This window comes from Chlamydotis macqueenii, chromosome 3, assembly GCF_036417535.1.
Source record: "Chlamydotis macqueenii isolate bChlMac1 chromosome 3, bChlMac1.mat, whole genome shotgun sequence".
NCBI lineage: Eukaryota > Metazoa > Chordata > Aves > Otidiformes > Otididae > Chlamydotis > Chlamydotis macqueenii.
This window is the reverse complement of record NC_141558.1, coordinates 68,657,855-68,674,051: the sequence shown is the minus strand read 5'-3', so window position 1 is coordinate 68,674,051 and position 16,197 is coordinate 68,657,855. Positions and strand designations below refer to the sequence as shown.

General features: G+C 35.3%; 1 protein-coding gene across 18 annotated transcripts in view; it reads right to left on the bottom strand.

Moving 5' to 3' along the window:
- Positions 1 to 16,197, bottom strand: part of NRXN1 (neurexin 1) — a 747,071-nt gene that overhangs the window by 443,500 nt on the left and 287,374 nt on the right. For all 18 annotated transcript variants that reach the window (XM_086743374.1, XM_086743376.1, XM_086743383.1 and 15 more), the window contains one exon: positions 5,770 to 6,208. In XM_086743374.1, coding sequence (XP_086599500.1) covers positions 5,770 to 6,208 — 439 coding nt within the window. The remainder of the gene's footprint in view (positions 1 to 5,769; positions 6,209 to 16,197) is intronic.

The following is a 16,197-nucleotide window of genomic DNA, read 5'->3' as shown; positions in this document are numbered from 1 at the left end:
GCTGGTTTTCAATCCTACTTTCTCTGGAAATTACAGACGGTTTAAAACGAATTGTTCTGTCAAATCACCACTGTGCTCCAATCCTTTTGGATGCTTCTACTTACAAATCTGAAAAGACATCACTTTCCAGACAAGCAAGAACAAGGGAAGTTAATGGAGCATACAAATGTCAAACGTGATCAGCACTGGAAATGGTTAATAATTTACCCCTCAAAATAATCTAACATCAACCTTTCTCACACCAGAATTGTCAAGTTGGGTAAGAGGGAAAAGAATAGGACACCTCTCATTTTACAAAGTAACCTAAAGACAATAGAATATGATGGGGAAGCAGCAGATTCAGAAGATCATTGGCCTCTCACCAGAAAGAGAAAACTATAACTTTAAATTGTAACATCTCTGTAGTAAGAGCCATCCTTTCAGTTACATCTTTGCATAGTACCTAGTATAACAGCACTGATAACCAGATCAGTAGTTAAAGTATGTCTTCAAAAAGAGCAACACTGAGGCAATAATGTCTGCCAGGAAACAAGCAGCTTCCTTGCAAATTTTTTTAAATGCTCAATGTAGGAAATATTGACTGTATTTCTACCAAAAAAAAAAGAAAGAAATGGGGAAAAGCTGATAGCATTTGATTTGTCCAGCCTGAGAGAAGAAACAGGGGAAGACTGAAAGACAAGAAGGTGTGCAGTCATTTATTTAATCTGGGAATTCATGATCTAACTTCAGACTCTAAAACCAGGTAGCATTTCTTATCTCCAGAAACTAGATATAAATTTAAGGGTCCTATAATGACCTACAGGTGCTCCAATTCTACAGTATTTCACCTGAGAGAAAAAAGCAATTTAAACATTCATACATCTTTATGTATTGGAGGAACAGTGAGAAAAACTAATGAAATTATGATTTTGGCAAGAATTATTGACTTAAAGGATAACTGATTAGTGGGCATTCTTCAAAAGGAAGAGTCAACAATATAAGTGAACAATAACATACATATGAGCAAAATGGGAAATATACTGGGAGGTATGGAGAAGCCTATTGTACCACTTTAAGGTTTACCTTGAACTCTGAGAAAGATTCAGATCAGCTGAGGAGACTGCAGAAGATGGCAATAAAAACAGTCAATAGCTACAGAACACGACATATAAGGACAGGAAGCAGCTGGGGTTTCTTAATCTATGAAGAAAACAGGAAACTGACATGATAGCATCCAAATCATTAAAAGTATGGAAAAAAGGTGTAGTGTATTTGTGTCTGCTGTGAACAAGGAAACGGTCGACAAAATGGCTTGTTCTTCATAAAGGAATATTCAGTTTACGAATGATTACATGGGCAGTTTGCACAGTGTCCACTGCTGGTGTAACTCAACACACATCTGTCAAGACTGATGCAAGTACATTATCACTATAATTCCATTGGAGGAGTGAAACAGAGGACTCTCAAGGTCAGCCCATCTCAATTTTACTTTGAGCTCATAAATAAATGAAAAACTTCAACAGGATCATTGGAAGGATTTTCCTTAACATGCAAGATAAAACCATTGTCTCAAATATGTAAACTATTAACATTTGTTGAAATAGGAGTATCTAAATCTGGCAGTTCTTAAAAGGTTGGAAAGATGGGGGAAGGAGTATATAGAAGTGTACACATAAAAAAGAAACATGTAGCAACAATGTATGTAATGGATATCAACAAAGCACTATTTCTAGCAAAATACTGATTATAGTTAAACTCTAATTACATACTCTAGAGATAATTTCTGGTATTTAAGCTGAAACTCTAACTTTATTTCAAAATTTCAGTGACTTCTTCACCCTTAAATGCTACCTACTTCGGAATATATTCTGATACATTCTGTTTTACACTGCTGTACACAATTCGAGGTTGACAAGAACAGTAAGTCTCCTCTCCAGTTTCACTAATGATGATTTCCAGAGGATGAATGGCAGTTTAGCAAAAAAACACTTGCAAGGTTATGCTTGAATATGATAAACAGTTTAACAAAATTTTTAACAAGTCTCAGAAAACAGTTATTAAACCAACTCTACTGTGTTACAAGAAAAACTATGAGCAAAGATCATTACAGCTGCTTTATGATTGGCTTTCTTTTTATTTTGGGCTTGTTTGTTTTTTTTTTTCCCCCCAATTCTTTTACTGCAGAGATGGCAGTACTGTTAAAAGAAGAACAGATACATATTTCCCTTAGGTATGAGTTAATGACTCTCTCTAACCATATTCATTATCTCAGTAATTTACTTTTCTGTAAGTCTGTGTATAAGAAACTAGACATATTTCTAAACCTTGTCTCAATTCAGATCAGTTAAATATGAAGGTGGTAACTACAGTGACTACAACTATCCTGATCTCTATGCTTACCCTATGTGGCCTATTTTGTTGCTTTTTGTGCCCGTGAAACACATTTGCTTATTAAGAAATGGTGAAAAATCAGAGTAAGGTATTCTAAATATGGTTTACATCTTGTGTGATAAAGCATAATATAATAGCTGTGATGAGGACCATGACCACAGCATACAGCCCATGGCCAAGCCCAGTGGCACATGTGAAGAAGCTATGAAGCCACTGTCCTTCACAAGAATTTAGAATAACCATGAATACTGGCAGGGAACTCAGCTCACGTAATAGGACACAGCAGTTGGTACCAGGTTCTGTCCTCTGCTGTATACTTAGCAAAAAAGACAGACTGCTGGAGAATGTGTGTTCCCTTTCATCTGCTGCATACCTAGCAGTGGAGAAGGTATGAAATAATTCTTTACTTAACATTGAGAAATAGGGTCTCAGGAGTTCCTTCTCACTGAAGATCTGCTTTTTAGGTAAAGAAGCACTCAGAGTAGGTCTCTCAGGCAGCAGGATGGGATTCTAGGGTGAAAGACTTCTATAAGAACAATAGGTAAAAAAAAGGTCCTTCAGCAAAAGGAAATTAAAGGACACCATCTTTTCCTCCTTCCTTATATCTCCCAAAATCTGAGGGGATCAGCAGAATTACTAGTGAATAGGGCCTGGATAACTACAGTTTAAAAACGTGCTCTCATTCATTACACCTTGCCCACCGCAGTCCCAGATGGGTAATGGCAAAGTCAGTAGTTTAGAGTGGATGGTCCCTGTGACTGAGAGCCTGGAAGAGAGTAAAGAATGAAAAATAAATCGAGTACTTGCTGATCCAGCTAACATGAAAGTCAAGGAAATTAGCAAAGCTCCTTGAGAAATGTCACAGCTTTCCATTATCTGAGTGAACAACTCTGCATTGGATTTGAAGCCTAGAAGGAAAAGATTGCAGGACAGCAAACTTCACTTAAAAAAAGGAAAATCACAGGTTGAGCTGTTTCTTCATTAACAGGAGAATCTCTTCCTTTATACTTGATTAGGTTGGGAAGTATTTTGTCTCAGAAAAGCCTTTTTTTTTTTTTTTTTTTAATACAAGGTATATTCATTCACTTTTGCAAAAATCCTGAAGGTAAGCAAGTGAAAAGTGATTATATTCATATGATTTCCAGTATGTTTGATTTTGGCTAGAGAAAATAAATGAAAAAAAAGTTTGCTGGAATAGTAGAGTGGCTTTTATTATTCATAGAAAAAAGTATAATAGACCAACATGCATAAGTCATGAAGAAATAATCTAAACATAACACATTGGTACTTCCTGTTCCAATCAGAAGAAAATAAGAACACATAGTTCATTGTTTATTGTAATTGTTAGGCAATCATTTTACTTGGTTAAATCTAATGGTATAAGGTACTATTCAGACAATAGTTCAATATTCAACAAATTCTTATTCTCATTAAGAAAAATAACAGCATTGCCACTGCTATTGATATTTCTCCTACTGTAAAGTATTACTGTATTTATTAAAATCACAGAAAATCCTCGATGTCTGGTTCAGATTTCAGCTACACCTTTAGTTTGTCAATCCATATGCCTACATATTTATTAACTAGTCCTGATAATAGTTCAATGTGTTAGGGCAAATAGGTACTATAGTCAGTTTTTGAGAGTGATAAGGTAAATAAAGTTCACCCATCTTGATCACAGATAATTCATCAGCCTGATTAATTTTTCTTTTACCTATATATTTGACTATTTATAATTCTACTTAAAAATAATATGCAGTCCTGATCACCAAGTGTGTATTGCCTCCTAAAATCAGTTTACATTCTTGCTGATGTCCATTAACGGCTTTAAAGATTTAAATAAATTACGCCCTAAACTCTTAATGGCAGTTGTGAGCTACAGTTTTTGTGAAGCAATGAAAGTGCCGGATGTATCTTCAAATGTAAACAATTGCTATGCACTTATTTCTTTTCTTTATAGATGTGTTGATTTTGGATGTAAGAATAAACTTTGCTTTCAGTAGAGTCCCACAGTCTTGATTATTACAGGATTTACTGCCTCATGTGAATCACTGAAACAGCACTTAAGAAAGAAGCCTGAAATGAAGATCACAGTATAAATAATATAACAGCTGGATATTCAATCACAATTGAGGATTTTGAGAAGCTGTGTGTTATGTTGTTTGGGTTTCTTTTAACATCAGGAAATGTAAATAAGCAACTGACATACTATAATCATAAAATCAAACTCTGTACAATTAGAATTTGAAGCCGCAGAGCCCAGGAATCAAATAATTATTTTTCATAATCTTAGGGTGGACTGATCAATTGAATTTGGTCTGACTTTCAGCATGCATTTGACTGAAACCGTCAATTTAAACCTGCACCTAATATTTGCTGGATCTGAAATCAGATTTGTGTGTAGTAAGTCAGTCATAAACCAGTAAATTTTTTGGAGGTGAAGTTTCAGAAAGATACTATAAATGAAAGTAATGGAAAAGGAGTCACCAGAAAGAATAAAGTGGGGAAAACTCCACAAAATCCAAAAGAAGATGAGTTTACATTTTTCAACACTCAATTTCAGAGTGTACATAAACTTCAGATTGGATACTGATATTAACCAGAAAAAAATCTTTGATGGACTGAATTACAGACTCAGTACACTCCCTTCCCACCCTCAAATCATGGCATGAACTACAAGAAAGATGCCACAGAATGGATTTGTCCTTGAATTAATGTGTATTGGTTATCTGCTGAAATCTATATATTCTCAAGATCAGATGCAGCTGAAAACAAGGACAGTTTCAATTGTTAAATGCATTTTATGCTCTAACGGATTTCAGTAGCATTAGGAAGAATTTAAGAATTCTTTATTTTTACCCTTTTCAGTGACATTATTTGTTGAGTAAACTACTGCAGAATACAAATACAGCAAATCATTTATTTCCAGTTTTGCTGATATGTGTTGTTAGCCCTTCAATTAGCATATAATTTAATTATGGTGAGATCTGCTGACATGATTGGAAGGTCTGTGCTGCTTCTGTGGGCCAACTATTCCCTGTGTTGGAAACTACTTTCAGGAATTCTTTTTGGCTTTATTTTTATTATTGAAACTTGCCACTTTAGCTATTTGGTGTAAGCAAGCACAGAGGGACTTATTGTTTGGTTTTGAAGTACACAGCACACTTACTTGCAAGATTGAGTACCTGATTATCCAATAAATATTAACATAAGATATTTTACTCTGCAAATCATTGTATTCTGATACCTGACACTAATGACTTCTTCCATTTCCTTTATTTTTCAGTTGCTGCACAACTTTCATGGTAACAACATAATATTTACCAAATATTCTCTCAGATATAACAGGAAAAACCATAACGAATATATATATATATATATAAAAAAAAAGAAGCTTACCTGACCGTCCATCTCGTTGAAAATCCACATGGTACCATTCACCATCATTCACCTTCTTCTGCAAGGCTTTTATTTTTATAGTACCTGATCCCATGTCTAACAGTAGGTAGAGGTGGCCATCAAGCATCTCAATGGCAAAAAAATCAACCTTCACCATCTGTGGGTGTTTGGCATCTTTTTGGTGCCTTGGTTTTCCGTGACTGAAAAGAATCAGGCCATTTGGCTCAGTTGTACGGAAGTCAAATGATATTGAGCCTGTTTTCTTGGCATTCCACTTTGGCAAAGAGATGAAGGACTCTGGTGTTTCAAATGTGATTGGATCTAAGGTTGCAACATTCTCACATTTAAATGCTACAACCCCATGAATCTTCATTTTAGGATCTCCTTGCTTGGCAAGTCGAGATAACTCCAACCTGACATCATTATTTTTATATACAACCTGCAAGCAAAGCAGAGACATTACTAACAGGAACTTGACAATTTTAACCAAATAGATATAGTCCTGAATAGGCATATTATTTAAAGGATAATAATGATGGTATACGAATATGATAATTTACATACACACAAAATTAAATAACTATTTTCATTGACTTATGATTTAATAATAGTTTTCATTAAACCAAACAAAGTTGCTCTAAAAATAACCCTAGAGTTAATTCAAGCAATCTGAAAGAATTCACACATAATTTATACCATCAGTCGCAAATTAGCTTGCATGGCCTTGATTGCTTAAAAGCCCTCTTTGCACAGCTATGATGCTAAATTAGAAAAGAATTAGATTTCTTCTTCATCTAAAACCTTTGTCACTGTCTTAACTCTTCTGTTCATGTACAGAAAATGTACCAAGGTCAAATACTTTACAATTTAACATCTTTTCAGTTTGTCCTTGTGGCTGAAGAATAGTAGCATCCATGGTATTCATGAAACTATAAAATAGGGAAACTAGTATCATACACATGAAACCAGTCAAAACCAGAACAATCTTTGAGCCAGTTCAATTGGACAAAAATTAAAACCACTTACGTATTTTCCCTGACTGAAGACTTTTCTGACAAAAATGAAAGACAATATTAGTTTTAAATCCAATTGACCTCCACAGCAAATATTCTTACTTCAAATCAACATTTACTTTGCCCAGAGAAGCCTGTCATGATATAACCATTTCCCAGGGTTCTTGTCTTTATCAGCATATTCTGAAATTGCTGCTATTTCTGTGTTGTCTGGGATACAAGAAATGCTTAAATGAAGCTCCCCAATAGCAAAGGTGGGCACAAGTATTTTGTCAATATTTAAAATTATTCGATAAGTGATATAGTCGAGTTAAAATACCACTGAAGGGTGGAATATTAATGCATGGTGACAAAACCTAAAACCTCTGTTTTTAAGGTTAAGCCTAAATCAGAAAGCAATTTGGACCAAAAGCAACAGCTCAGGAGATCAAAACACTTCACGTTGAGGCTTCTTCATCTACAGATGCTATACAATTCAGGATTAGATCATGTCTGTCCCCTCATCCAGTGTTCCAACTATACAATGTAGTCCGAACTTGTTCAGGGGACCAATCAATAGTTTAGACTTTACATCCCTGTTAGAGGTTAGAAGGTGCTTAATGAATGCTTAGGGTAGAGTTTCTAGATTAATTTTCTCTGAAGTCTGGTCTGAACACAGACGAAACCCATTCTGCAAACTGAACTGACACATAGTAAGTGGAAGAGATGAGGGATGCACTACAGAACTGTGCTACTGTTAGAAATCAAAACACTAGCATACATACAACCTAGGATGGTATACTGCACAAATGATAGCTGCTATTAAAAAATTGTGTTTAAATATAACAGAACACTAAAGAAATGATAGATCAACAATTTTTTTTACTGTAATATTTGTGTTGTTTCAGGTTATATCATTACCCACCCAGGAAATTTCACCATAAGCCATGGCAGAATTATTCTACCACGTTAAAATCATGTCCCAAAAGCTAATAAAAAGCCTGTTTCTCCATTGTATTTCAGAGTTCAGTACAAATACTGCTGTTCACACTAGAACTGTGTCTCCAAAGACAACAAATAAACCTCACTGTGGATTCCCGACAGCAGAAATTATACTCTGCCAGAGAGGCAGATAACGTGTTGTCTTCTTTAAGTGAAGATATCAGAAGTGACTAGAATTGGACTAGCTTGTAATCTTAGAGAATAAGGATCCATATTTATACTTATCAAATACCTCTGTAACACCTCAGAGATCGCAGATTATGCAATGAAATTTAGAAGAGTTCTAGAGAATAAGCACATGCAAGTGATGTCCCATTAGGGTGACTTTCTGTCTTTAAATTGAAGAACACCGAAAGGCAGAAGAATGCAGCAAGAAGCCAGTAGCCTGGCAAACAATATTACTTAGAGATATTGGGTCTCATGAAACACCGGCCACTTTCTACGATAAGAGGGATTTTGGATAGCTTCCACCTCATTTGAAGGAGTTACAGGGGACAATCTTTCTAGAATAGACTGAAAAGCATTAAACAGAGGCTAGATGATATGATGAAAAAAGGAACAAGTGGACTTTCATTAGAATTAAATCATGCTGTTGACAATGAAAGTAATGAAGGCAACAAAGAACCTGAGGAGAATTCTTTAATTGCCTACTGAACAAAGGCAGGTACCACAACAATACAAATAAATGTACAAAGATAATTTCTTGTTAATGGAAAAATTCAAATTGTCTGATATTAATGAAAGTTGGTTGACTCAATAATAAAATTAGTAGTAAATAACTACGTTAGAAAAACTGAGCAGACAAAAGGAGAGCTAAGCTTTCCTTGATGTCTAAACCAGCTCTATAGTCTTTGAAGTAATTTGCCAACTCAGAAACAATAATTTTTAGTTAATATGTTTCAAGGACCTGATGGACAAAGTGCAAACAGGAATACTGGCAATAGTTTCCTCATAACTTGTCACCAGCTTTATAAGTAGCTTAATATATAACATGAGGGAAAAATTGCTAGAGCACTTTAATAAGAGTGGCAAATATTGGGAATTTTATGCCACCAATATTAAAACATTCTTGAAATACCTCAATATTTCATGACAACTTCTTACTTCCATATTCCACAACTAAATCTTCATGGTTACTGAGATGCGAATAATTCCATCTTATTATGTTCATTGTGTGGAAATTGAATAAAGTCTACGTCTATGTTTTAAAGTGTTTATGTTCTAAGTTTTAGGATATTTATATTCTTTTAATCTTATGAAACTGAAAATTTGGAACTGAATTATCAGGGATAATTAGTATTAAAACAGCAATATATGAACCATAACTGAAAACTATAATTGAAATTAACTGTAAACTATTAACTGAACACAGCTGGCACTTCGAAGCCCATTTCCTGGTGTTATGCTGAGGTTCTTACCCCTCTCCCCATCTCCTTGTCCATGAAAGATGTACTCAGCCATCAGTGAAGCACAGCAATAAGAAAAAAAAGCAACATGCTCACAAAGAGTACTCATTACATTTCGGTAAAAGAACTGAACAGTACAGAATAATTCTGAGACTAATATCTGCTTTATAACTTATGGAGGTATATGCTTCAGAATCAATAGCCTCTAGGGTACAAATAATTTACACCCATGTACTATTTTCCGAGGATTCTGCTTTTAATTTTTTTTTTTTTTTCTTCTGGGTACATAAGGACAAACATACGTTTAATACGGTTTATATTATCTGCTGCTATTTCCATCTAAGACACTCAACATATTGTTCTTTAATGTCAACTCAGCACATTCTCCTTCCCATAGAGACATGGATCCACAATTATTCAAGTGAAGGTTATTTACATTAGAGAAATATTTGAATCGCATTCACCTTTACTCCTACACAAACTACCAGTCAGTATCCTTGGACTGCTATGTGCTTTCCTAGCATCTATTGGGCTGGCCCTGGTAAGAGTTTGCTTGCTTTTACACTCACTCCCATAACTGAGCAAAACCAACATAATTTTCCTGCACGTTAAATTGCCAGCCCTCAGGGAATTGTATCGTGCTATTAAGAGCACCTTGAATTTGCCTTCTATTCACTGTATTATTTCCTCTTAATATTAACCAAGGTTCAATACCTCAGTCATTAAAAAATATATAATTACCTTATTCTTGGAAACTGCAAAAGGTCACCTAAACTCCCAAGAAAAAAGAAGCAGTTAGCAATTCCCTGCATAACTTGCAACTGAGCTATCCAAAGCAAAGAATAAATTTGTTTTCTGTGAGAGAAAGGGCAGACCTACATATCATTTTACAATCAAGATAATGAGCTCCCTTTGCTACCATCTAGGCCAACCACATGCTGGGTAACTTACAATATCACAGTGCTGAGTCTTAACAAATAAGTCCAGCTAAGAGACAGCAAATATTAACTTAAGCTCAGCACTTGCTTTAACATGGTCTGTAGTCATCTTGGAACACAAGCAAAATTAGTTCATTCTTCACAAAGCTATATCATGTATATAATTTATTTCAAGCCAGAGCCCTTGTAAGCAATGAACTCTACAAATGTATTAAGAATTCACTACAGATCTTGGCACTCATCATGGCAGGTGCTTTCAACAAGAAAAAATGTAGCAGAGCAGCCAATGAAAATATATTAATAGATCAGCAATGTACAAACATATGAATGACTTTGAAAAAAGGTGAATGAGAAGACAAGGATTTTACTGTTGATATTAGAGATGTATCCTAAACATACAACAGTTCAAATATCAAATTAAAAAGTCAGTATAATAAAAACATTAATATCAACAAAACCCTACCAGTTCTTTCTACTGAACCTATCCCATGAAATTTAAAACCATGAAAGATGTGAAAGTATCCAGATTTCAACACCATTTTCAATTCAAAGTGCAGCCCTTTCCACATTAAAGATTTCTTTTTGTATTTTGTACATCAAATACTATGAGTGAAGAAATGGCATTACTCTTAAATATTACAGAATACTGACCAACTCCGCTAGCAATAGCCTTTCAATCACTGTGATTAAAAGCCTTTAAATTACTATGAAGCATTTCTTTCAAAGTAGTTTATATTATTAAAACCAAATATGATCCTTAAGGAGCTAATCATATCACCTAATTTGCAGCATCGAGGTTTCCTTGAGAATCAAAAAGAAAGCAGGAGTTCAGAGCACTTACATTATGATCTTGCTCTGAAGAGCTTTTCTATTTACTTAATAGGGAGGTAAGGAGAAAAAAAACTTTTCTAAATGCAGTTTTAATGAATGGATGAACCGAGTATCTAAATCTGTTTGAAAAAATTAATCTCATAAATCCTTATGTTACCATAAAGCAGTAATTTCATATTTTCATGAAAACTGGATCACGTAGTGCAAACAATGGCAGTTAATTCTCTCTAAAATGGAGACTAATATCATCCAAAATGGCTCAGGTAGGTACTGCTAACCTACAATTTTATGCTGCATGGTGAAGTCAGCAGCAGGTAATTTACTGATGTCAGAAACTGTAGCAATGGGACTTGCAGGAAGTGAAGCCTCAGGCAACTTTATCAGCCTACTTTAACAGCCACTAGAATTTCCTTGCACATTGAGAACTACCTGGTGCATAAAGCATCCCATTCCCCAGAACTCCAAATGCAGAACTGATCATTGAGGGTTATCATGGGTTTTTTTAGTATTTGCTGAATGGTTTTGAACTAATCTATGAACGTCAGCTTCTCACAGGAGACTTGTCATTTTCCTAATATTCCTCAAATCATTTCCAAGCTCCAAAATGAATATATCAAGGAACACAATAACCTACAGATAATTTATGTAAAATTTAAGGAGCCCCAGTTCAAAAGTTTGCAGTCGGATGTATTTCTGAAACACAACGTGAAAGCACATAATATTAATGACAACAGCTATTCAAGCCTCTGGGATTACTCAACTTTATAAAGTGATTGTTTTCTGAACACAGAGAAGAGATTAACAGGTATAATGAAAGCTCCAAGGAAACAATTTATTCACCCTCAAATGAAATGGTTTTAATTTTGCTGGGGTGGATATGTATGTGTATTTGGCGGTGGTAGTGTGGAGCATTTAGAAAACGGCTCCTTTTGAGTACCAAAACAAAATTCAAGTGTCTACGGGGTCCTACTGAGTGCGAGGTAAGCCTCAGGACAACTGGACAGGGTTTCATGGTATAAATATATAAGCTCCTGTAGAAAATGATAGTACATGAGTTTTGCTGTAGTATTTTAGATCAATGAATATTGTCTGGGAAAGTGCCCTGCAAGTTTCAGCTCAAAGAAAGCTTGACTTAATAGAGCTAGGAAAAAAAAGCAGCATGTCTAATCAACTACATTGCCACAAATTCCATGGACTATATATCTGGGAGTTTCACATTCTTCTGCCTCTTCTTGCTGTCCACTCCGAGCATCCAAAACTGTGAACTGGAAACAGAGCACAATCAACTCTCCATGCACTCTACTAAAATTGGACTCGGCTCTTCCATGGTGACAGAAGAGGAAAGAAACTCACATGAAGGCTATTGACTGTACAAGTCCAAAGGTGGACTGAGTTGCTTAAGTTATGCAATAGAAGAAAAAAAAAAAGAGTATTTAATGATTGGAAACATGTAAAATGGCTTTATCAGACCTGCCCCCTCTCAGGGCAGTGACTTTTGAAAAATATTAAATGGAATTTTTCAAGGCCAACATATTGTTCATATAGGATGATTATATACTTTGTTCTTCTGTATATAGCTTTAGATATAACAAGTATATTTAAAAATCAGACATACTCTCTGCAGACTACTTTGTCCTACAAGGTTGAAAAGAAAGAATCATTAGAACAATTCTTGCTCTTAACCTGCATCTGAATGCCTCACAGAAAACTTAACTTCTCCTTGCTTCTCTGTAAAATGGGTACGCCATTTCCTCTATGGTAGAAACTTTCATGAAGACTGAAGTTTGCACTATTAGCATTGGGTCTAGTGGAGCAAGGTCCAAAGTCAGTCACATTCACCCACATATTTCCTATGGAGTGTCATCCCCCCCCATCTTCTTTTTAATGAAGATGGCAGCCACTATGACAAAAAGAGTATGATATTACAACTTTCTAATATGCAACTACAGAGTACAGAGAACAGTGGTCACTCAAACAGAAAAAGAAAATGTACCAAATCTGGTCAAAAGCTACACTCAATAAAAGCTGAGCTTGAACAATACATGTCTCAAGGTAAACATAAAAGTGTAATATACTGTGCCATGATAATACACTCGTCTAGTTCTTTAATGTCACACTGAATGGCTAACTAGAGACAATAAAGTTGTGATGTTTATTGTTTCTGTAACTAAGCAATGTAAACATTTTCTGCATTCATCTTTCTTAATATTGCAGGATATATTGCACATCAGACATTTTAAAAACTTATGTCACTGAAAGCTGAAATACTTAATGCACACAAATATACGTTCTATTAAAATTGCTTATTATCATATCCCTGCAAATTCTAGGAAGGCAAATAGATACCAAAAATAAGAGTAAAAAATTTGCATAATTATATGGAATTCCACTACGAAATCAATAGCACATCTGAAGGTTCACTGTAGACTATCCGAAAATCATCACTGCCCTATCCCCAAACAATGACATTAAATAATGCAAAAAAAAATGGAACAACCAATAGCTTATAATTTGGTACAGGGAAGATACCTTAATTACTCTCAGGCAATTAAAAGGCAATGGTTACAAACAGTTGTAGAAACTAATCCAGTACTAACAATTAAAAAAAACAGGTATGTGACTGTTACAGGGCATTGTTTTGAAAAACTTTTTACCTGCTCTTCTTTAGATTCACTGTGTAGTAGTGGGAAAGTCACCTCAGTTTCATGTATCAGTCACCTATTTGCAGAATTAAAACAGTTGTGATAGCTGACCTTTCTAGGCAAACTGTTCTCTTCTGCTGGAGTTTCTAATACTGATCTCAGAACTGTTTGTTTCTTTTCTCTCACACTTTGACTGACTGGAGACATCTAAAAGAGGATGCCAGAGAACGCCTTTTTATGTTCTAGGTTACTGACATATTATTTAACATATTCTATTAGCAGAAACTAGAAAAAAAAATTTTCCAACAACCTTGATAATGGAGGTGTTATGTTTTTCACCCTGCTGTGGACAGAAGTCTTTTGAAGATCTTTTTTACCCCTCTTCAATAGACTATTTTGTTATTCTTTGTATGTCCCGCTGTCAGCTGCAAGACTGCTAAATGTGGTTGCTATACTTTCTGTTTTTAAGAAATGGGTTCAAGTTTTCCTTTTTACCATTTTTTTTTTAAACGTCCCATGGCAAACACTCAGAAATTTCTTGGCAACATCTAAATTGCAGAATTTAGGAACAAGTTGGTTCCACAGAAGCTCAATCAGCTCACAAGTAGGAATAAAGCCTTTACCAAGACATAAGCCATTAAATAAAATCAAGAGAAACAAGAATCACCAAAAGTAAAATAAAATCTACTATTTGAGGCAAAAGCAGCTTTGCATTAATACATTACACAAAGTATAAGGAAGAAAACATATTATATTACCCAAAGACTGTTTGGGAAAAGAAAGGGCTACAGGAGCCTCAATTGTTGTGCTAGATTTCAGCTTTTTCTTCCCCTTTCTTTCACAATGCAGCAAGAGTTACCACAGATTAATTCTGCAGAAAAGTCAGAAACAAGCTATTTTTCCTCTTTCCCCATTAACCATTCCTGTTCAAGATCAAGCACAAGAACTCTCTAGAGACTGCAAGAAAGAGGCACTGTAAAGCAGAACACAATAATTACCATTGCAGGGTTCAAGTCTTATTTCTTTAGCATAACATTTGTTATATGCTAGATTTTTCCAACCTTTACCACTTAAAGCTTTAAATTTAAGATCAGAAAATACAGAAACAAATTACGGGAAAAGGCATAAATAATGTAAATTTAAAAATGAATGTTCTAAGGAACATCTCAACTCAAGTGCATCTGAAAGCAATGTGACAGAAGTACCTAAAAACTGAGCTACCTTTAATTAGTGTAGGAGTTGTATGGGAAAAGTAATGGAAGTGGTCACAAAAAGAGCTAAGGAATAATCCTCAAACTAAAGAGAAAAGCTAAAATGTACCCAACACAGAATCCAGGTTTAGGAGGTCAGTGATCCGAAGATAAACTAAGAAAAACTTACTAATAAAATCAATTATCAATATATGTAACCCTAAATGTCTGCAAGTGTTTGAATAGATATTTTTCCCATATTAAAAACGTTTGAACACATATAAAAACAACCATGGGCTCCACTTAAACGCAAAACATCAGTTTTGCATATCCTGTAGTGAAATGAGGGGGATTTATTCCACCCCTCGCTAGCTTTCCTTCCTTCAGCCTCTCCCATCAGTATCTTACTAGCTGCCAATTTACAGCTTTTAACCTTATTACTTCTCCAGAACAATAAATACCCAGCTGGCTTTTTCTTCTCTTTCTCTCTCACTTGCATAGGTTACTCTTGCATCTAGCTGAATAGCTAGTTCTTTGCTGTAGGTGTTTATCTGCTTTCTGTTTTCAACTCATCTGCTCCATTTCCCAGTTCCTGGTTTCTGTTCCACTGAGGCAAAAATAGCCCTTAAATCCTAAGCTGGAATGTCATGGCTATTGCCTCCATGTAGATAGCATCCTTCCCTTTCAGCTCTGTTAGCTGGCTATCTGTTCAGTGAAGTTAGCTACTTGTTGGCAAGCTGTAGCTATAGAAACTTTCCTTCTCCTGTTCTGGGAGACAGCACAGTACCTAGCGAGATTTGTAGCTCTCTGATTTTGGTTTGTGATATTAATATAGTGACAGTTTATGCAGTTGTTGGCCAAATTCTGCCCTATCACGACAGGTAAATAGTTTAAAAAATAAATAGATATCAAATTCCTACCCACTAACTATACTGCTAATTTTCCTTTCACTTGTGGAGCGACTGACACATTCCTGGAAAACAACCAGGAAAATCCTTCCCTACCTTCACCTTCAATTTCTCATAAATCATTATAATCCTTTCAGTGTAATCTTTTTGCTTTCCAATGCTGTAACTTCAGTAACTCTTCACATCAGTGTTTAGCCTTCCCAGATACTAGTGACAATTGGAAGCTGTTTTCTGTAGTACTTTTGCATGCAAAGCTATTACTAGAATTCCAACACAAGGAACATAATATCTACATGTTTTTCAGAGGTAGCTTTTCCTTCACCATTTTTCAATGATACAAAGAGGTAAACCTCGAGGCTGCTGAGCAGTGTATTCCTTTGCACTCCATTCTGTGCATGCATTCCTTTTCTAAACGACCTATTATCTCCTAAAATGACAGATAAAAACTAATGCTTGTGTAGAGAAGTATGAGGAAAAGTGGGGCTCTTCCACCTCAAACACTGATCTATGAAGTACACA